This window comes from Lynx rufus, unplaced genomic scaffold (assembly GCF_022079265.1).
Source record: "Lynx rufus isolate CCGP_SWC_20201006 ecotype Redwood Valley unplaced genomic scaffold, mLynRuf1.p SCAF_4, whole genome shotgun sequence".
NCBI lineage: Eukaryota > Metazoa > Chordata > Mammalia > Carnivora > Felidae > Lynx > Lynx rufus.
The window spans coordinates 98,507,416-98,531,257 of NW_025814856.1; the positions used below are offsets into that span (position 1 = coordinate 98,507,416).

General features: G+C 34.5%; 1 protein-coding gene across 6 annotated transcripts in view; it reads left to right on the forward strand.

Annotated features, from left to right (window-relative positions):
• Positions 1 to 23,842, forward strand: part of CASD1 (CAS1 domain containing 1) — a 62,362-nt gene that overhangs the window by 32,572 nt on the left and 5,948 nt on the right. The window contains exons 11-20 of one of the 6 annotated variants that reach the window (XR_006965100.1): positions 3,291 to 3,410; positions 4,382 to 4,538; positions 5,941 to 6,020; positions 8,348 to 8,449; positions 10,913 to 11,053; positions 11,607 to 11,684; positions 15,418 to 15,510; positions 17,465 to 17,658; positions 21,462 to 21,529; positions 23,467 to 23,561. Coding sequence is in view for 3 of the 6 variants with exons in the window: in XM_047095692.1 (XP_046951648.1) it covers positions 3,291 to 3,410; positions 4,382 to 4,538; positions 5,941 to 6,020; positions 8,348 to 8,449; positions 10,913 to 11,053; positions 11,607 to 11,684; positions 15,418 to 15,510; positions 17,465 to 17,731 (1,038 nt within the window). In the remaining 3 variants the exon portion in view is untranslated. Of the gene's footprint in view, positions 1 to 3,290; positions 3,411 to 4,381; positions 4,539 to 5,940; positions 6,021 to 8,347; positions 8,450 to 10,912; positions 11,054 to 11,606; positions 11,685 to 15,417; positions 15,511 to 17,464; positions 18,981 to 21,461; positions 21,530 to 23,466; positions 23,562 to 23,842 lie in introns of those variants that run through there. The other 5 variants (XR_006965101.1, XR_006965102.1, XM_047095692.1 and 2 more) reach the window with 5 other exon arrangements.

Here is a 23,842-nt window from a genome sequence, read left to right on the forward strand (position 1 = left end):
CTGATTTAACGATAAGACATTTAAAAAGAACTAATGATGAAGGGCAATAAATAAAAACCCTGTTTGATATATAGATGTCAGTGCTGTAAGAACTCTGAGGAAGGAAAAATGACTTTCATCTGAGAGTAAAGATAGGAAATTTTTGAACAGGGCTCTAAAGAAGAATAAGATTTGAATAAGCAAAATATGGTCACAAGAAGAATATTCCAGGGTAGAATAAACAGATAAACAAAGGAAAGGTGACAGGGAGGCACAAGAATTACTCTAGGAGACAGAGAAGCCTAACAGTTTGGCTAGAGTAGAAGGGGTATTGAAGAGTTTATGACCTATTATAAATTCAGGGCTTTTTGCCTTCTCAGAAAAGAAAAAGATGTGCTCAAGGGTGCATTCAAGGATATATACAAAAGATGCATACATTGAAGGACTCATAAAATCCATTTAAGATGTCTACTTATTTTATTTTTTCCTATAAGGTATCACTTGGAAAACATACATTAACCTGAAGTGGCCATAAGTTTGTCAATGCTGGATAATCACAGAGTGATCAGATGCATCTATAAAATAGGAGCCAAAAAATGTTTACATAGATTTAGTAATTATCCCTAAAAGAATAATCTTATAATTGCAAGGGTTGGATGTCACTGAACAAGCCTTTTAAAGATCATTTCAAGGGGTGCCTGGGTGTCTCAGTCAGTTAAGCATCTGACTCTTGGTTTCAGCACAGGCCATGATCTCGTGGTTCCATGAATTCAAGCCCCGCATCGGGCTCTGCACTGACAGTGCGAAGCTTGCTTGGGATTCATTCTCTCTCTCTCTCTCTCTCTCTCTCTCTCTGCCTCTCCCCCACCCACGCTATCTCTGTCTCTCTCAAAAATGAATTAAAAAATAAATTTAAGAAAAGATTATTTCAAAACCAGTGCACTAGTTGTGTTGTGGAGATCATGATCATACACGTAAAGGAGTGGTGGCTGATAGGATGAATGACAGCATTATAGGGTTATGAGAATTAGGAGTTATAAATGAGATATTTCCAGTGATTCCCATAAAATATAGATCAGAAATGTGTTACATTTCATTTAATTTAGAAGGGAAGATAGGAGAGGTGCCTGGGTGGCGCAGTCGGTTGGGCGTCTGACTTCAGCCAGGTCACGATCTCGCGGTCCGTGAGTTCGAGCCCCGCGTTGGGCTCTGTGCTGACAGCTCAGAGCCTGGAGCCTGTTTCAGATTCTGTGTCTCCCTCTCTCTCTGACCCTCCCCTGTTCATGATCTCTCTCTCTCTCTCTCTCTGTCTCAAAAATAAATAAATGTTAAAAAAAGAAGTGAAGATAGGATGCTCTGAAAAACCATGGTAAATTATTCTAAGCATCTTGGTCATGATGTAACATTGATGTAGGAGAGTAAAATAAAATTGTTTTAGAAATTAAGAGTTGGGAGCACTTAGGTGACTCAGTCGGTTAAGTGTCTGATAGTTTCATCTCATAGTTTAAATTATCTTGGCTCAAATCATGATCTCACAGTTCATGAGATGGAGCCCTCACATCAGGCTCTGCATTGACACAGTGGAGACTGTCTGGGATTCTCTCTCTTCCTCTGTCTCTCTGCCCCTCCCCTGCTGGTTCGTTCGTTCATTCTCTTTCTCCCTCTCTCTCAAAATAAATGAATAAACTTAAAAAATTAAGAATGGGAGGGATTATGAAGATAAAAATCTTCTGCACAGCAAAGGAAACAACCAACAAAACTAAAAGACAACCAACGGAATGGGAAAAGATATTTGCAAATGACATATCAGACAAAGGGCCAGTATCCAAAATTTATAAAGAGCTCACCAAACTCCACACCTGAAAAACAAATAACCCAGTGAAGAAATGGGCAGAAAACATGAATAGACACTTCTCTAAAGAAGACGTCCGGATGGCCAACAGGCACATGAAAAGATGCTCAGCGTCGCTCCTCATCAGGGAAGTACAAATCAAAACCACACTCAGATATCACCTCACGCCAGTCAGAGTGGCCAAAATGAACAAATCAGGAGACTATAGATGCTGGAGAGGAAGTGGAGAAATGGCAACCCTCTTGCACTGTTGGTGGGAATGCAAACTGGTGCAGCCACTCTGGAAAACAGTGTGGAGTTTCTCAAAAAATTAATAATAGACCTACCCTATGACCCAGCAATAGCACTGCTAGGAATTTACCCAAGGGATACAGGAGTACTGATGCATAGGGGCACTTGTACCCCAATGTTTATAGCAGCACTCTCAACAATAGCCAAACTATGGAAAGAGCCTACATGTCCATCAACTGATGAATGGATAAAGAAATTGTGGTTTATATACACAATGGAGTACTACGTGGCAATGAGAAAGAATGAAATATGGCCCTTTGTAGCAACGTGGATGGAACTGGAGAGTGTGATGCTAAGTGAAATAAGCCATACAGAGAAAGACAGATACCATATGGTTTCACTCTTATGTGGACCCTGAGAAACTTAACAGAAACCCATGGGGGAGGGGAAGGGAAAAAAAAAAAGAGGTTAGAGTGGAAGAGAGCCAAAGCATAAGAGACTGTTAAAAACTGAGAACAAACTGAGGGTTGATGGGGGGTGGGAGGGAGGGGAGGGTGGGTGATGGGTATAGAGGAGGGCACCTTTTGGGATGAGCACTGGGTGTTGTATGGAAACCAATTTGACAATAAACTTCATATATTGAAAAAAAAAAGAATGGGAGGGAAATAATATTTCTAAATTATGTTTGCATATATTTTAATATACATTTTTTGCTAAATAATTAAATAAGTAGTTACACAACAATTTACAAATCTAAAGTCCATGTTTTTAAGGGGGCCAAAAATGTGGCACTTTGTTTTTTGGTTTTTTTTATCTTCTCACTGGGAAAATGTGAAATCCAGAGTTATCTCATATTCAGCATATCTGATGATTAATAACTATGGATATCTTATATTTAATTCTAAGTGGAGGAAATACACAAAGTGTTTCACCTTTATTAACTCCTGCATTTCTCATAAGAACCTTGTTATTCTGCATTTTAGAAAACTCTGACTTAAAGTCCCATAGCTGGTAAGGGGCAGAACCAGAATTTGAATTGGGTCTGATTCTGAAGTCTACATTTTTTTAATGCTTGCTCTGTGTTGCCTAACTTTTGAACATAAATGTTTTTATTGAGCTTATACCAACTGGTAACGATGATCCATTGCCTTGATTAAATATACTGGTTATGATGTTTCAAAGTATAGTTAGTGCCAACATATTTTACCTATTTATTTTTTGTCAACAGTTTTTGCCTGTGTACATGCACATCCGGGTTCTGGTTGCTGCATACCTATTTCAGACAGGGTATGGGCATTTCTCATACTTTTGGATCAAAGGAGACTTTGGAATTCATAGAGTCTGTCAGGTAGGGATGATTTCAGTTCTTCTTCTTTCATTTTGACATGAAAATATGAATATGGTCATTATAAGGCCACAAATAATTTGAATATGACATGCACTTTAAAGTTATGTTATTTCTGTGTTCTGTGGTTAATAATTCGAGATAAATATTTTATTACTGAGGGAAGGGAAAATGTAATTTAAGTGAATGTCTAATAAAAGGACCGGTACTCAAGGGACGACACTGCTAATTCACTTCAGTTTTATAGAAATGTACAGTTACCTGGAATTATTATAATATGCTATGTTTTCTTTAAGAAGAGGATTAATATTTACTAAGTTTCCACCTTGTGGTGGACACTTCCTGAACATTATTTATCCCTCATTACAACCCTGAGTTGTGATCTTCATGTTTACAGAAAGGACACTGAGGCTCAGAGAGGTTAAATAATTTGCCTATGGTCAGATAGTAAGTGGTACAACTCTAATATCAATCTGCTTAAACTCTGTGTTCTTTGAGTGACATTACACTGTCTGACATGACTGTTAACAGAGGTCCCAAAGTCACTTTTTCATTTGAGTAATATTATTTTGTATCTATGACAACTCTCAACTTAATCCTAAATGGGGTAAATCAACATCAAACAGATGAAATGGACACCCTTTTGTTGAGGTAATCTAATCTCTGCTTGTAAACCATAGCCTTAGGAAGGAGACTTATGATTCTCTCCCTACATTTAGCAACATGACAGTTGCAGCCAGAGGACAGCTCAGGTTGGTGTTTTACTTGGATTTAGTTAATATAATGATGCATAAATATTTTATATTCAACTCTTTACAGTGATTGTAGAACAAATGTAATTTTAAGGATTAGTAAAATATACTTGCAGTTATTACTTTGGTCTTAAATAAACGTTTGTACTCTGTCAGAGAGAATCTGTCTTTGCTCTTCCTGCATACCTGGAATGAAAACCATTTTCTTCTCCTTTTTAATAGGTCTTATTTCGTCTCAATTTCCTGGTAGTGGTGTTATGTATAGTAATGGATCGGCCTTATCAATTCTATTACTTTGTCCCCTTGGTCACTGTATGGTTCATGGTCATATATGTTACTTTAGCACTATGGCCACAAATAATCCAAAAAAAAGCAAACGGTAAATATACTCTCTTACTGTTAATAAATATATACTTTTCATGTACAAAATTTATTTCTCATTGTTAAAGGCTATTTTTTATTGAGACATAGTTTAAATTTATGTGTAGTTTTGATATTTGAAACTTTGTTCTTAAACTATGTTTCCAAAATGGTACAGCTAAATAATTCAAGTAATATAACAGTGCAGATTAATAGTTTGCATGTCTATTGTATGTATGTGTTTTTTTTAATCTAAATTTTTCAAAGTCGTTTTACATATCAGCTGACGCAGCATTTGTCAGACTGTCCTGTACAGAGCCCGAGTGAAGACCACTGGAGGAGAGGAGAGCAATCCAATGGGGCTCCAGGCCCTTATAGCCTTCTCTCGTCTTTGGCAGCTCTGCTTTGTATATTTTACATGTATTGATATTTTTGGGTAAACATTCACTTACAAAAAGGCTTTTTATGTCAGCCAGGTCTAAAGGGCACTAATATAATTTACCCTCTAGACAGCTCTTTACACACTTACTGTCAGCCTGTTGTGCATATAAAGAAACCTGAGTGTCCAGAAGGTCGTCACCTTAAAACTCCACATAGCCAGTTACTGGTCATATTCAAAGTGAGGCCACATTCATTTCTCTTCATGCTTTTTCCCCCTGAAGATCATATCATTGAAATAAAAGCTTCCCTTTTTTGGAAAAATTAAAAATTGTTGTTTTTAGTAACTTTTAACTTAACTCTTTCAATCAAATATTATATATCAAAAATATCTTCCACTGACTTCCATTATAATGTCAAATAACTTTTTCAGGAAAGAGTTGAGTTCCAGCCTTTAATCAAGTCCATTAATGTCGTTGAATAGCCTTTGTACCTTAATCCCTCGACACAAGCCTAACATATTAAATTAAATCAATATATATAAACTATGAACACGTAACTTAAAATATGCATACGTTAAAATACATTTTAAGGTTAAACCTTAGTCCATTAGGGAGTTCTTAAGCTCTTTCCTTGAAACTTTAATGTTTAAGCAGTGTTACCTAAGCTATATTCAACAGGAATGTTTGTTAGAATTACATTGAACATATTGACATATTTTTCCAAATTTTGTTGTAACTTTGAATAGTAAATGGGTATAATTGAATCCAGGAGATATTTTCAGATATATTTATCATGGATGAACAGGAGATATGTAAGGTGTCAGGTGTGGGTTGTGGCCTCATTCCTAGTGAGGACGGTCCATCTTTTCCTTTTTGCCCTTCTTACAGTTTATACCACTTACATATATTTTATGTATCCTATAGGCAGCCTTTGATTATTGTAAGGACTGTGCAGAGTATTAATACATTAAACAGAGACTATTTAATATGTTTTTTATGTAAATTTATACTTTTTAGTAAATTAAATGTTTTCTCTCTTAGGAAATTGTTTCTGGCATTTTGGCTTACTGTTGAAACTAGCCTTCTTGCTGTTATGTATATGTTTTTTGGCATATTCTCAGGTTTGTACAGTCTTTTCAGTTTATATTTTGTTCTATTTTATTTTAAAGTTCAAGTCAAAGTATGTAAGAAGAGTCAGAGCTTTTTTTTAGCTTCATTTTTTAATGACTGTAATAAAAGTGTCACTCTGTAGTTGACTACTCAGTGTAGTTCTTTTGAGACCTATCTACTTTTGTTACCACTGTTTTTGTTGTAAGAGCAATTTAAAGCTCTTCCTCTGGCAATTGTTCAAAATCCATTTTACTTGACTTTGATCAATCAGACGTTTATTGAATGCCTCTTATAAGACACTACTCTAAGTGGAGATCAAAATTCTCTTGACAGAATTTGCAGCTTGGTTTGTGCATTATTCATTGCTTCAAAGTGTTACTTGACTTTTCCATAACTGCATAGACTAAAATTTTGGCAGTTAGTAAAACCAACTCAGGAGCAAATGGGTTTGTATGTATGGAATATGTTTAATTTAATAAAATTTTTGGTCATTTTCTTACCTCTACCCTTTTATCCCCCTCTTATGATGGTTGAGATGTTTTCAGCTACTTTAGCAAGGTGACAAATTCCTACCCGCTGGTCAGTCCATCAGACAGATGTATTATTTGGGCAGTATGATCTTTATAACTAAATATTTTAATTTGAATGCCTGTAGTTGTGACTTATTCTGTAGTTGCTCCCATCTCCAACATTCCCTGTCTTGTACTTAGCTGTGTCAGGTGCAAATGCCATATAAGCATCGTGTGTATGTGTGTGTGTGTGTGTGTGTGTGTGTGTGTGTGAGAGAGAGAGAGAGAGAGAGAGAGAGAGAGAGAGAGAGAGAGGGAAAGAGAGTGGTCCTATAAAGCTGGTTTTTATTAGTTTGTTTTTGTAGGCTTTCATTCTTATTTTCATGCTTAGAAATAAAGCATTTTTATTTCTGCCTGACCTGCAAGGTTTTTTGCAGGAGATTTATAAATAATAAGGAAACAATAGCAAACGTATGAAGAAATAGCCAGGTAACTGCAACAGCTACTTGACACTTATTCATTAAAATTCCAAACACTCTGTGGTGCATCTGAGGGAGACAAGGGAAGGTGAACCAGAGGTTCAATAAAGGTTTCCCCAGCTTTGGATTAGTGTACAAAAGAAAAAAGTACATGGCCCAGTATAGCCCAGTGTCTTTCACAAAATGGGTGCTCACTAAAAACTTTTCTGTTGATCACATAAATAAATTTTTAATCGGAAATAATATGTTAAGTGCTAAATACATATATATGATCTATAGGACCATGTATTTCTAATAGATACTAAATATTTCTATATTTTATTTTGATATTTATATTTCTGTACTTCATATCAATATTTATGATCTATAAGTACTCTATATTGCAACTCTTGGTAAGAATCCTCTATTTTCTGAGGCGCAGATTTTGATAGGACATCTGTTTAATAAGTTATAGGTATTTTAAATTCTTAAATGGTTAAATAGAGGATGCTGTATTTTATTAAAATAATAAAGTTCTTATAAAGATTCAGCATTACCTAAAATACAATGCTGTTTTCACTCTTTTGGTTTTTAATAGCCTTTTTAAAAATTGTTATGTTACATTTTCTATGCTGTGGCAGTAGGTCTAATAATGGAGCTTTCCTTCAAAAAGTTTGCCGTCCTTCTTTAGTCTGGGAATTGAGGTTTTGTTCTCTTCTTTGAAAGACTTCATTAATGTGCAGGAATGCACCCAAGACTTCTGCCCCTTCATTCCCAGATTTTCCAGGCTTGTCAGATTAATAAGAGAGTGCATTCACTAACTTGACCAGAGTAAAATTGTAAACTTTGTTTCAAAGGCTGGTAATGGCATTTGGGTATGGTTGATTAAGTAAGGTGACTAATTCAGAGGATTCTTTTAATTCAGATGGTTGATTATAGATTATTAAGGACATTTAGAGAAGGAAAAACTGTATTTTAACTTTAACCATCATTCTTTAGGATATTGATATTATAATGGCTGAGGTCTTTTGTATTTTGATGTTTTGATCAGTAAATATTAGCTGCTTTATGTAATAGATTAAAAACCTTAAATGGAAGAATTTTCCAGTTACTAGCTTACTTTTTGTTTTAATTTTGCAGTCTCAGTAGCCTTTCATGTGCAGTGAAAGTAAGTTAACAAAAAAGTTTTAAGTCATCTTTATTAGCCGTTAGTAAAATAAATTTATTTTCAAATGAACGTCAAATGAAAGAATTTTTAAATTGTGAATGACTTTTTTATAATCCTAATAGAAAACTATAATTTAGAATAGAGTTAGAAAACAAGTATTGACTCATACCATCTTATTTTGTGTTCTGCATTCCTTTTCTCAGGGTGCATTTGAGAAGATCTTTTCTCTTTGGCCATTGTCCAAGTGTTTTGAACTGAAAGGGAATGTATATGAATGGTGGTTCAGATGGAGGTTAGACCGTTACGTATGTATTTACCTTGTGATCTTTTGCCATTTCAAATTAACGCTTTAAAAGAATTATTTGGAAAATTATAATTATTTTTATTTAGTTTTAGTATAAGGAAGTATGTTGACTTGGTAAATTAAAGCAGCCCTCCTCCCATTTTTTTATAGTGGAGAGAGGGTATGCATGTGTGTGTGTATATATATATATATATATATATATATATATATGAGCAGGAAAATACTGTAAAAATGTTGTCTATAAAGTGGCCTTTCTTTGAGACATAATTTTGATTTACAAATGACCCTTTATAGGGGCGCCTGGCTGGCTCAGTCAGTGGAGCCTGTGGCTCCTGATATTGGTGTCATGAGTTTGAGCCCCATGTTGGGTGTAGAGATTACTTAAATAAACTTAAAAATAAATGATCCCTATAAACTTAAAAAAATAAAAATGATCCCTCATATATGTGTTTTGGCCATTCAACACAATATTTATTGAACCCTAGTATATGCTCTAGATGTTGGTTTTATGAGGAATATATTAGAGAAAGAAGACATAACCACCAGGCTTCTAAGCCTTACAATCTAGTTTAAAACCCAAAGTTACTATTTATATTTAGGTACTAAGTTATATACAGTATGGATTTTGTGGTAGAAGTGTGTAAAGAAGAGAGAACAGTGTCATGGGTGATTCCGTAACTTTAATCTTGAAGGAAAGATTCAATTGGCCAAGAAATATCGAGCACAGCATTTGGAAAATAATGGACAATGAATAAATATTAATTACCTCTCTTCTCTCTTTCCCTTTTTTCTTCCATACTTCACTCATCCTATTTTTCATTCAACAAAGATTTTCTTTTTTTATCTATTTAAAAAAAAATATTTTTAATGTTTATTTATTTTGAGAGAGAGAGAGAGAGAGAGAGAGTGAGAGAGAGAGAGTGTAAGCAGGGGAGGGGCACAGAGAGAGGGAGACACAGAATCTGAAGCAGGCTCCAGGCTCTGAGCTGTCAGCACAGAGCCCAACAGGGGGCTCAAACTCATGAACTGCGAGATCATGACCTGAGCCGAAGTCAGATGCTTGACTGACTGAGCTACCCAGTGCCCCAACAAATGTTTTCTTAATGCCTATTTTGTGCCATTTCTGGTTTCCAATACCTATGCACTTTCCAGTATACTACATTGCACTTCAAAACCACATATAAATAAAAAGCTTTGCTAAAGTCTTGCTACCAACTTCTAAATTCTCAACCTAGTCATTAGAGCAATCTACTATGATAGTTCACTTTAAACCTTTGTTTAAAAAAAAAAAAGGAAGCTTTATGTGCTTTCTGGTCTACCATTTTTTTTCCCCATTCTTGTGTGCATATGTTCCTTCTTAAAAGCGTGATATTGGTGATATTATTGTTGTTTTATTTGATTGAGAGTATCAAGATAAAATGTGTTTTATTTTGGTTGAGCATTTAAATTTTACCATATGTCTTCAAAATAGTTTATTATTGTTGTTGTTCTTTTTTTAAAGTTTAATTCCAGTATAGTTGACATATAGTGTTATATTGGTTTAAGGTGAACAATACAGTGATTCAGTAATTTTATACATTACTCAGTGCTTATCATGATAAGTGTACTATTAATCCCCTTCACCTATTTCACCCATCACCCCACCGACCTCCCCTCTGATGACCACCAATTTGTTCTCTGTAGTTAAGAGTTTGTTTCTTGGTTTGTCTCCTTTTTTCTTTGTTGGTTTGTTTTGTTTCTTAAATTCCACATATGAATGAAATCATATGATATTTGTCTTTCTTTGAATGACTTATTTCACTTAGCATTAAACCCTCTAGATCCATGTTATTGCATAAAAAGATTTCATTCTTTTTATGTCTGGATAGTATTCCATTGTGTGTGTATATATACATGCACACATCTTCTTTATCCATTCATCTATTAATGGGCACTTGGGCCAATTCCATATCTTGGCTATTGTAAATAATACTGCAGTAAACATAGGGCTGCATATATCTTTTCAAATTAGTGCTTTTGTATTCTCTGGATAAATACCCAGCAGTGGAATTATGGGATCACAGGGTAGTTCTACTTCTAATTTTTTGAGAAAACTTCATACTGTTTTCCACAGTGTCTGTACCAGTTTACATTCCCATCAAAGTATACAAGAGGTCCTTTTTTTCCACATTCTCATCAACACTTGTTTCTTGTGTTTTTATCATTATTTTGAACTTCTCTTTATTTCTTCACTTGTGGCTGAGACTGCTCAAAATGAACCAGCTTATCTCATATTGTTGCAAGAGCTGTGGATAGTTTCTAACAATCCTTGATTATATGTCATTTCTTGAAGTTTAAGACCTTCATTCAATCTTTAAGCTTTTAACCTACTTACTTTTGTATATATTGTCCTTATTTTCCAACTATTTCTGCTACTTACTGAAATCTAGCTGTTTAAAACAAATTTTCTCTTCTTATTTTTTAGGTAGTCTTTCATGGAATGTTGTTTGCTTTCATTTATCTGGCTTTACAGAAGCGCCAAGTACTTTCTGAAGGAAAGGGTGAACCTCTTTTTTCAAACAAAATTTCAAATTTTCTATTGTTTATTTCAGTAGTTTCTTTCTTGGTAAGTTTCAAAGTGTAATCTTCTAGTTTTCCAAAATCCTAAATGGTACAGAATATTAACATTAAGAGATAGGGATTCAATCAATTATTTTTAATAAATCTTTACTTTTAAAATCCTTTTTCTCCATTTTCTTCTCATTGAACATAAATGCTAAGAGAATGTATATATGTGTGTGTATATGTGCATGTGTTAAATATGAAGAATAACTGAGGACTCAGTGAAATGGAAATTTGTAAAATTGTAATAAATTTGGGGAAAAATAAAATGTGAGGTGTTTGACAGGAAGAGTGATCATTGCCTCATGATCACTATTTCCAGAGGAGCACAGACCTGTGCTCCTCTCTGTCTGCTTTCTTTTACTTAACAGTTGAGCATACCAAAATAAGTGATGACCGAACCTGTGGGCAGCTTTCACTAAGGCTTTTTAAATAACATAATGGAGCATAATGTTATTAACAAAACAAAACAAAAAGTGTGTAGATTACGAGGAAGCTGCTTCATTGAGTCATAAGTATTTTCAGGAACTGATCCATATATATTCTTTTTGTTTTAGACCTATTCCATCTGGGCTAGCAGTTGTAAAAACAAAGCAGAGTGCAATGAACTCCACCCATCTGTATCTGTGGTGCAGGTAATTATCCTGATTTAGGAAAAAAAAATGTTTTTCTTAATTCTTGATAAGAACACAGTCTTTAGAAGCAGAGAGATTTGAGATCAAACTATAAAATGTAGGTATATTATTTAATCATCCTAACCCCTACCTTCTTTTACTGTACAGAAACCTTAAAATTTCTTTTAAAGGGTTGTTACGTGAAATGTATGGAAATTGTCAATATTTGTCACTTAGTAGGCATTCAGAACTTGTTAACTCTCCTCATGTTTGCTTTGTCTTCATTTACTCATATTTCTTTATTAAATCATAACTATCAATGTGTTAAGTACCATGCTACATGTAAGAAGTTTAGTGTTAAGATATTTATACAGCTCCTGCCCTCATAGAATTTATGGTCTAGTAGAGATATGAACCAGTAAATATTCGTTAATTTAACATTTTGTATGCATTTAACAAATATAACTATGCACTAATATTATGCTGGGGGTATTATAGACATAGTTCCTATCCTCCCAGAGCCTCCATTCTTCTATTACAGATAGTAATCATATAATCACCACATAATTATAAAGAGTAGCATATGATGCTACAAGAGAATATAGTAAGGGGATATGACCTAGTTGGAGTTGTAGCAGGCATGGTCTGGGGTCAGAAATTATTTCCCTAAGAAAATTAAGTTGAGAATGCAGGGATAAAGGACAGCAAGAAGTCAGGCCCTGTGATGGAAGGGAGCAAATTGACATTCAGGAAATTTACAGAAAGTTGTTCAGGCTAGAATTCAGCCAGCATCTAGAGAAATGTTTGGTAGCGATTGAGAGGTGGGCAGAGGCGAGGGGCAACTCAAAGCAGATTGACATTTTGTAGGGATACCTCCCGTTGCCAGTGATGATAGGACATTGTGATAGTGTGGCGATGGTTAAATACAGGAAGCTTTGGAAGCATGTGGGCTTTCTTCTCAAGCTATCTTGGTATCTGAGCAGGGTTCTTAGAGAAAGTAGTGTCTAAGCCATGACCTAATAAATGAGTAGTCCAGCAAAGAGGAGCAGGGATCATTTCTAGAGGATCTTCTCTTAGGTCTTAAGTTCTCTTCAGTGCAAGGAACTATTTTATTCCTTTTAAGCCTCTATATAGTCAGTAGAATTGAGCATGTGACAGACTCTTAAAATGTAATTGATAATGAAATTTTAAACATTATGCTGTAGTCATGTGGGATTTTCACGACTTCTGTAGACAGTAATAGTGCTTACCAGTGATACCATATTTGATATCATTTCTGTTACTCATAATGTCATTTGATATCATTTCTGTTACTCATAATGGAAGGGAGGTGTTACCGTTCATGATGCACCAATACAGAACAATATAAGAAGAGCTAAGGGAAAGAGTAGATACACATACAATAACAGGCAAGCACTGCTAATCCTTATCGCCTTCCTTTCCAGTCACTACTCTCTACGCACTTCTGTTTACTTAATACTTTTTCAGTGAGGGCCTCAGGCCCTCTGGTGCAGAGGAAAAGAATGGACAGGGAGCATAAATTGAAGCAAGTACTAATTTTATTAGCAGCTACTTCTTTTCAAGGGACCCAGTCCCCTACTGTAAAAACCGGATCATCCAGGGAGCCCCAAATTTTACATCCTTAATCACACTTCATTCTTATTTTCAGATGCCAAAGGGTAACGTAGGTGTGAGGGTATAGGTGTAGATGTGTGTATATAGGACATTGTGGTTTTTAAAAATTATATATAAGAATGTGTACCTTTAGCATACTTATCTGAGGGAGCTTCTTAAGATTTTAACATGTACAAGATTCCTAGTTTTCTGTTAGAAAGTATTTTCCCAGCCTGATCTGCAGAAGGCTTATATATCAAATCCTTTTTTTTTTAATTCAAGTATAATTAACAGTATTATGTTAGTTTCAGGTGTATAATATAATTGTTCAATAATTCTATACTCTCAATCCTTCTATCTGTTTCACTCTTGTAGAGCAATCCTAGAATCCTGACCTTTTAGTTTTGCCCATCAATCTGGATAGAAATTTCCAGAAGGGCTTGTTATAGAACAGCATACAGGTGATTAACCATAAATAATGTATATTAAGTGCTTAGCACAGTACCCAACAAGTTATAAATGCTGAACAAATTTTAAGCATTATTATTATTTCTTTACAAAGCTAATAAGGATGGCTCCCTAGACCCCCGTTATCTTCTCCATGGCTATTATTTCTTTGATTTTCTATTCCCCTTATCACATTGTTTAGTAAGTGTATGACAAAACTCAGACTGGAATATGCTAAAGAAATAAGTACACATTCTTTCTAAAGTTAGAAAGAAAGAAAGTGATTTGCTTAGAACTATTCCTGGATTTTCTGAGAGCTCAGACTAGTGATTTGTAAGTATCTATTTCATTCTTCCTAGCATTTTACAGTTTACGCAGTACTTTATAATAACTCATTAAATGGTTTCATGTTCAAGGGTTTTGTGTAGGTCTCACCTTTATGATTTTTACCATTACATATACCAACTGTGCTATTAAACCTAATATGTTTCTTAAATGACTCACAGTGCATGCTATGATAAGTACCTCTTATGTGTTTTCTCATCAAATGCTCACATCAACCTTCCAAGTAAATCATATCCTTATTTATATGAATGAGGAAACAGACCTAAGGGAGTAAAGTACCTTGCCTTAAATCCCAAAACTAATACAAGGGAAAGGCCAGATTCAAACTTGAGTCCCTTTGATGCTATTGCCCATGAAGATCACTCAACTTAATAGTACCTGAGTAGTTCACTTTGGTTCCTTTTTCCCAATGATTGAGGGACCCACAGATCTCCTATTTGCTCATCTTGTATGCATCCCAGAGGCTTCTTCCGAAAGCCTTTGACCAGATGCCCAGAATGATCAACACTGAATATGGGATTTTTTCTCTGAAGTGCAAATAGATCTTTCAATCTTTTTATGAGAGAAGTTTTAGGAGAGAAAATGTTTGTGAAAGTGAAAACTTTTTTACTTACAATTTCTTTGTTCTTTATAAGGAGAGTAGATTCTAAAGAGAGCTCTTTGCTTGATAAACTAGTTATTGAGTGTGACACTGAATTAGAAGTTTAGAAAATTCAAGATTATTCCACCTAGTACAGAAGGGTGGGGGAGAGAGGTGAAGGCCAGACGCCCAAAAGCTGGAGATTGTTTTTGGAGAGAAGAGATCAAAAGGAGAAAATACATTACATGTGAATGCAGTTCAAGGCATCATTTGCCTGGCCACACAGAGCAAACATGAGGACATCTTAAAAGTCCTGCCATTTCTCATCTTTACATGGCTGTTAGCGGAAGGAGGCTTTTGAAGAGAGCAAAAGGAAGGCATATGGCTGCCAGTCAGGCAGATACTTTATGGAAGAAGCCAAATTGTATCATGAAATTTTATGAATTTTGCTACACAACATAGGATATCATTTCTTTCTACACAAAGGGACTCACGTGGGTTTACAGTTTTTCAAATACACATAAAATTGTTCAGCCATGCACTACCTACATTCTGCACTGGCATGCAGTATACATACAGAGCACATGTTGAGAAACCTAACATGGACAGACTCTAGAACAAAAATGACTTGCCAAAACTTTATTGAAAAAAAAACATTGTGTATGTATCAAATAGTCCAAGAACATAGATAATAAAATTCTCACTTGACGGGAAGCAAACATTTTTAGTAAACAGATTATTTATTTTGCCTTTGTGGTTTTTCCATAGATTTTAGCCTTCATCCTAATAAGGAATATCCCTGGATATGCCCGTTCAGTTTATAGTTCATTTTTTGCTTGGTTTGGAAAAATTTCATTAGAGGTTGGTACATTAATATTTTGTTCTATCTTCTATAGCCAAGTGTTACATGCAGGTGTGTGTGTGTGTGGCTGTGTGTGTGTGAATCCAACAGACATTTTTAAAAAATCAAAGCTATGTTATTTATGGCATTATAGAAAAAAAATTCAGAACTTTCAACAGCAGTAGAATAGTGTGTTTTTAAAGCTGTATTTAAATGACTGGACATAGATGAATTTCATATATTCTTTATATTGTTTTAAGCTTTTAAACACAACTAAGATGCTGAGATCAGGAGAGAAAAAAATTAAATAGATATAAATGAAATTTATAAATAGATATGAATGAAGATAAGCTGAGGGGATTTTGATTTGTTCTTCATCTCCATATTAAATATTACTAGAATTTAGTTTATCAATACTTATCCTAATAAAATTCAGGAAATTTTGTGATTGGAAATTTGGGGAAATTTTTAAAACTCATTACATTTTGTGTGCAGTACCTAATATGAATTATTTAAAACCTTAAAGTATGTTTTAAAATACATTCTGCCTATTCTGAGCTCTATTATTCAAAGTAGAACACTTTACTTTCTTAAATGTTTATTTATTTGAGAGAGAGAGAGAGAGAGAGAGAGAGCGGGAGGGAGGGAGCAGGGTGAGAGGCAGAGATAGAGGGAGACAGAGAATCCCAAGCAGGCTGCACGCTGTCAGCCCAGAGCCCAACATGGGGCTTAAACGAGATCATGACCAGAGCTGAAATCAAGAGTGGAATGTTTAACTGACTGAATTACCCAAGCGCTCCCAAGATAGAACATTTTAAAACAGTGGAATTCATATTGTAATCATAGAAGATACATTTTAGAGTATAAGATTTATTAAGTTGTTTTTAAAATAGGGAAAATAAATTTTTGAGTTCTTGAATAAATGTTCTATTATTTTTTTGTCTCATAAGTGAGACTGAATAGAATTTAGAATTATTAATCGAGAATGACTTACCAAGTCATTCAGTAGATAAAAAGAATATTTTGCCAACCCCTTAATACTTGGAGTATGAGAGTTTGTATAAATTTTAATTGAATGAAGTTATAATGTGGTATTTCTAGTAAAAATAAATTTTAGGGCACCTGGGTGTCTCAGTTGGTTAAGTGTCTGACTTTGGCTTAGGTCATGATGTCATGGTGGATGAATTCAAGCCCCACGTCGGGCTCGATGCTGTCAGCACAGAGCCCTCTTCAGATCCTCTGTCCCCCTCTCTTTCTGCTTGCACATGTGCGTGTGCACACACACTTTCTCAAAAATAAATAAACATTAAAAAATATATAGAAATGTTATGGTCTCATATTTGGGAGGTAGTTTAAGCATTTTTCTACTCTTTGATATTTTGAACCAATTTGATGAGAGAACATTTGTGATCATAATCAAAGTTGTAGTGGTGTCATCTAATATGTATACTCACATCAAAGTTGAAATATACTATGGAATCATGAAAATATAGTTGAAAACATTTGTCTGGCCATTCAAAACACACTTGAAGACATCTTAAAATCCATGCCATTTCCTGCTCATGTATCCACATACAGAAATATGGTTCACAAATATAATTAAATATGCAGTATGCACATATATATATACTTATGTGCATAGACACACACGTAGTGATTCTTTATTTGGTGTCTAAATACCAGAGTTCAGATATCATTCTGTCAGCTGTCTTCTATGTCATGCAAAAAAAAAAATGTTTTTTAAAGTTCTAAGGGTCCTGTTTCGTTTCTTGGGGACTTTGAAGTAGTACTTGAGCAAGTAGGAGTTCTGGAGAGTAGACCACAGTAGACTTTTCAGGACCAAGAGTGAAACAATTAAATGGTTTGGAAAAAGCCTGCTAATGTAATGATGCTACCAAATGTTTAAGTTAGGCAAAACTGTGAGATAGTCCTGGACCGTCTGTACATATCTAACTTTAGATACTTTCCTTCCAGCTGTTTATTTGCCAGTATCACATCTGGCTGGCAGCGGACACAAGAGGCATCTTGGTTCTCATACCCGGAAACCCTATGCTCAACATCATTGTCAGCACTTTCATATTTGTTTGTGTGGCACATGAAATTTCTCAGATCACTAATGATCTTGCACAGATTATTATTCCTAAAGATAACTCATCTCTGTTGAAAAGGTTGGCATGTATAGCTGCATTTTTTTGTGGACTCCTCATCTTATCGTCGATTCAAGATAAATCCAGACATTAGGTTCCTAAGATCCTAAAAAACTTAAACTCTTCAGACTGATTTTGTGTCTGCCTAGAGGAGAAAAGTATCTATCTGGAGATATAAATGTATATGTAAATTAATTTGTGTGGCAAGAGGACAGCTCAGTGGCGTCTGTTGAACATGTGTGGTTGTATATATATTGGAAATGTACATCTCCAATGTGAAATACTGAAAAAAAAAATTGAAGCAGAGTGCATTGTATAGGATTGCATGTGAAAAGTCTTTTCTACTGGATCTATGTTGCCATTTATAAATGATTTTAAGTTAACATGAAGGCAGGGAAATAATTACCTTTCCAGTAAATACATATAGATAATTTAATTAGCTTAGTGACACCACTGAGTGTTTTGATATTTACTAAATTTGTGGTAATAAGATTGTCTACACCTGTATTTATCATGCAACTTCCTATTTCACCGAAACTTTCTTACTCAAGAATGACTGCAGTATTGTTTTGTTATCATATGTGCAATGATGTGGAATGATAAACAGTATGCCTTTAATTTATATATGTTCATGTTCTGATGTTATCTGTTTCCTGACATGATTTTTCTTCCTAACTGTGTTTTTCAGGTATACCTAAATCTTTGTACACTTTGTCTCACAGAGTTGTTCTAGGCTCCATGACAGGGTTTTGTCACTGTTGATGCTGTTGCTTCTTTTTATAAAAAGGCCAAATTTTCTTTCCAATCCAGACATTCACATGTTTTCTTCCCTGAAGCTGTACCAGTGTAAAACCAGTACCCTGTGGATCCATTTAATGTTTTCCTTCAACTAATTAATTTCTGTCTATTTCCAATGTTTGGAAAGCTCTTTATAATCATTTTGGTATTTCCTATTACTCCCCCCTATTTTTAAAATATTTATCAATCTAACTTGTGCAGTGTAGTAAAAATTCAAGTTGTTATGAGTGAGATGTATTAACCATGAGTAGAATTTTAAGTAAACCGGTGACTTCGGGCAATATATGTTTTTCATTTTGTTTTGTTACAGGCTAACTGTTAGAGGTATAAATTTATTTATCTGTTGTACAGATTTGATTATAACTTTTAATGTTTGAAAGATTGCACTTGTTTGTTCTTACTGTGTGTGGGATAAAATATATTTTCTGTTCATGGTATATGAAAATATGGAGTAATTTAAACAGTAAATAAACGTTCTGTGGATGCTTATTTTTGTATCAGCAAAGTATCAATTAAACTGTATGTGTCCTTTTTTTTTTTTTAAATCTGGATCCATTAATGATTGGTTCAAATTTCTAATTCATTTATTTTATTCAGCTTAAGTTTATTTTCCCAAACTCTTAGTGTATCAGGAGAGGTCACTGTGACAGTTGAATAAGGAATGATTTAGTTTTCAGAGTCACAGAGGATAATCTGCTTTTCTACCCAGGAAGTTTAAGCATTATGCTTTATTAGTAGCCTTATTTGAAGATTTTAAAAATTTAATTATTATTTCTTCAGCACTGGATTTATGTGCTAGTGGTATCTTCCCATTAATTGTGGAATAATTCTCAGACAAAAATGTGTGTTCTTTCTTCTTCTCTCTTCTTCTGCCCTTACTTAATCTTTTGACATTTCCCAGATAGACAATTGTAATGATTCATTGCTCTGCCTCCTAGACTGCAGCCTTATAAGTAGAGAATAGTATAGTTATAAATCAAAAACTTCCAAGCACCGTGATCACATTATTCTTGCTGGTGTGGCTTGCCAATGAGTAGAGTGCATTTTAATTTAGCTTGTAAGTTTTATCACCTGAAAAAGATTCTTCCCGATGAAACAATTGAAAAAGAAAGATGACCAGTATTTCTCTGTTTTTTGGAAGCACTTATGTCTTCCAATCATGATACCCAATGAATATGTTTTCCTTCCTATTTGAACTCAAGTATAGAGTTTAACTAGCAAGCTATTTCTTCATCACATGCTCTCCTTTCATATGTCCCACTCTTTTATTTTATTTATAGTTATATATCATAACTAAAATATAGTACATTTGTAATTAAAGCGTATTCTATTTACATTAAATTTTCTTAATGAGTCTTTATGGGTAAGAGGTTATTGTGGTAAAAATTGCCATAAGGACAGCATCTATGAATGGTATATGTTTTAATACTGTTTCTGCATTGATTCAGATTCTGACTATCATAGCTCTGTCATCCCATTCTTCAGAAAAAGATGTTTAACAGAATATTTCAACACACTAAAATTGAGATAAAACCATGGAGGTTCTCTAAACTCAGATTGTCTGTAATATAAATCACACTGAGAAATCTACCATCTGGGCCCAAAAGATACTTGGTTGACTCAAATCTACTGCAGTCCTTCCCCATTTCCTTTGCCAAACCTTCCCATTTTTATGGATAGCCAAAAAAGCATTAAATTCAGAGCCTTGACCAAAAACCATTCACTGTACCTATCAGCTAGATAGATCCAATTGTTTGCTTTAGGTACTGATATGAAATAACATTTATACCCTACCATTCCATTCTAAGATAAATAGCCAGTTAAAATTTTTAAGGTGAGTGAATTTTTCCCCCACAAATGCTGCATTATTTCAAATGTTATCACAGGAAGCTTGTAAGCTTTGTAAAGTTAATTTTAATAATAACCATATCTGTCATTGTTTATATTTAATTTTTCTTACTAGATTATAAACATTAAGGCTAAATAAATATAAGACTAAGGGCATAATCTTCATGTGATAGATCCTCAATAAAAGCCAGTTCTTCAGAGATGCAAGTTTTAGGACAATGCCTCGTTCCCTTAAATTGTCTCTTCTGCTTTATATGTGGACTTATAACAAAGAGCCAAGTTGGAATTTTTATGCTGCACTGTATTAAAATACTAATATGCTATCATATGGTTCAACCTAACAGCTTCCCTTTTGTAAAAATAAAGTAACTTGGGTAGTTATCTGCAGAACTGATCCTGACAACTACTTCAAAAATTCCAAATGCTAAGTTTGGTTTTATTTAGGGTGATTTTGAGGATTGGTGAAGACAAGATAAATTTGAAAATCTCCATTAAGTCTATATTTGTCTTTTAATGAAACTCCTCTTAATTTCTTGTATAAATTAGAAGTATTTTCTATTTTTTTTAAAAGTTAGATCCATAGGGGCTTCTGGGTGGCTCAGCCAGTTAAGCATCCGACTTCGGCTCAGGTCACAATCTCATGGTTCACGAGTTTGAGCCCCTCATGGGGCTTAATGCTGTCAGCACAGAGCCTGCTTCAGATCCTCTGTCCCCTTCTGTCCCTGCCCCTCTACTGCTCATGCACTCTCTCTCTCTCTCTCTCTCTCTCTCTCTCTCTCAAAAATAAGCATTTAAAAAAAAGTTTAAAAAAAATTAAAGATCAATAAGGTAATATAAGCAAGAGACTATTTTCCAAAAGTAGAGTTGATATTATGAGCTAATGGTTTAATTAGAAATGATTTGTTTAACATTTCTTATTTACAAAATACTTTTAAAATACCATTTCAGAGCATAAAAATGGGACAGATCAATATTTTAAAAGGAAATTTGTGGTTACCTAGAGGTATTTCTGTCTTGCATAGGGCGAAATCTTCATGCTTAAAAGTAATTATTACAATATTTTAAAATGCAGCTAATTTTATTAGCTTTTACTTTTCATTTAGAAAGCATCTAAGACAATTTTCTGATAGTCACTAAAAAGAAAACTATTAACAAGATTTTATTTTTTAATTCTACAGCTACCGCAGATGGATTATTTCTTATAATCTCCATTGCCGAAATAACAAAGCTGGAATTTAGCTTGATGGTAAAAGTTCTCCATGTTTATCATCCCATCTCTTCTTAATATGAATTCCAGCCAGGCTAGTCTTACTGTTCCCCAAATATCATACTATTCTTTTGTTCTCTTTTCATCTACCTAAATCCAACTTATTTTAAGAATTCTAAGAATTAAGAATTGACGAATTTAAATTCCACCATCTCTGTGAAAACAATACTTTCTTTATCTTATTTTTTTAAACTGTTCTAGCACTAATTACCTACTCCCATTATTTTGTCATTTCTTCAGTAAGGTTGCAACTCCAGGGTCAAGGTGGTATAGTAAGGTGCTATACACAAAGTAGATTAAAAAGTCTTGACCATCAGCTGAAGGATTCTGGCTTTATTTCTCCCAACTTAAAAACAAACTCCTCTTAATCTCTTGTGTTCCCAAAGCTACTGCCGTGTTTATTTCTCCTACCGGCCCAAACTGCTCTTGTCAAGATCAACAAGAACCTCCATATTGCTAAATCCAATGATCGATTTTCAGTCTTCACCCTACTTGACCTATATAGGCAGTATTTGACACAGGTGATTTACTACCTCCCTTTTCAACCATCTTCACTATGCTTCCAGGACACCATCGTTTCCTGTTTTCTCCTCTCCTCACAAGCCATTCCTCCAAGCTTGTTCCCTGAGTCCTCTTTTCACACCCTCAGCCTCTAAACTGCAGTTCCCCAAAGCTCAGACCTCAGACATCCATACTCACGTCTTAAGTGATTATCACCTAGTCACATGACTTTATTATCTATATTCTGATGACTAGCAAATTTATAACTTCAGATATCTTCAACTGCCTGTTCAACATCTCCATTTGAATATCTAAAACACATATCAAACTTAGCAAGTCTAAAACAAAGCTAAGCTTCCCCACTACTGGCCACAAACAAAAACACCACCATCTTTCTCTTCTCAGTAAATGGTGACTACATGCTTCAACTTGCCCAAATAAAAAATTTTGACTCCTTTTTTCTTACATCTTAACATCTTATATTTTAGTAAATCTTGTCAAAATGTATCCGTAATTCAGTAATTCAATCACCTTCATCACCTCCAATGGGATCACCCTGCTTCAAAACCCACCAGCACTTTCCTGGAATATTATAAATGACTTCACTTTTTCCCCATACTCATGACATACTTATGCCTTTTACTTAACTATTTTTTAATTTTCCACTTCTCCCCATTAGCATATGACTTTTCTGAGGACGGGTTGTTCTATTTTATTTACTGTGGTATTGTCAACTCTTAGAACAATGCCTCTCTCAACTATTTGCTGGATTAATTAATTAGTGAGTGCTGCAAAAAACGGTGTCAAGTGCTAATCCCATTTGAGGCAGGTAGGCTGCCCCGCAAATGATAAGGCAGCTGGGAAAAAACTTTTCCTTAGTGATTTGGACAAGAGGCTGAGATATACTCTATTTGGCTATTAGAATGTCGATTTGCATAATGTTATAAAAATGCAACTCACTCATGCAGGCAGGCAAATAGTGACCGTATCTGCAGAGCTGAGTACCAGCCACACCATGTAGACCATAAGTCTTTTACTCACTGTGGGTCTTCCCATTCATTTTCTTGCTTTATGCTGGGGCCAGGTGTCAATTGCCATTTGCCATTGCACTTACACTATTATCTGTCTTGTAGTAGAGAATTATTTCTTTGGACTCATCTCTATTGGAAGTAGGGAAATGAAAAGATAAACCAAGAAAGCCATGTATTTTCAAAAGAAAGAGAGATTGTGCTTTTTGTGGAAGTCAAAAATATTCCTCTCTGTTTAATAGGCAAAATGTAACTATGTCAAAGAATGCAACATAAAAAAACCATTATGAAATAAACTATACCAAAAACCATTGCCAGTACATAGAAACGTATATGTGAGTGCCAGTATGAATAAAATCAGATTAATGAATTAATTTATTTCAACAGGACTTGATTGTAAATGAAAAATGTAAAAATAATAATGCTGTGAAATTCAGATGTATATGAAGTGAAAAAAACTGCATCAAAACATTTAACAGATGGTAAGTTTTAAAAGCATGTCCGCTGAATGTAGCAGAAATTACATGCCAAAAGAAATAAGCAGAAATTACATGCCAAAAAGAAATATGCTTTTGAAAGTAGAAGGCTAACTGGGAAAACTCTTATCTTCCTCAGTATATTGAGATGTAGTTGCGAACTTATAGAAAAATTTTTGAAGTTAATTTGTGACATTTTCTATTGAAGTTAAGAGCCCAGGTATCAACAGTACCACCTACTTAGTTATATTTGTTTGTGCTTTCAGAGAAAATCTAAGGTTACCAAG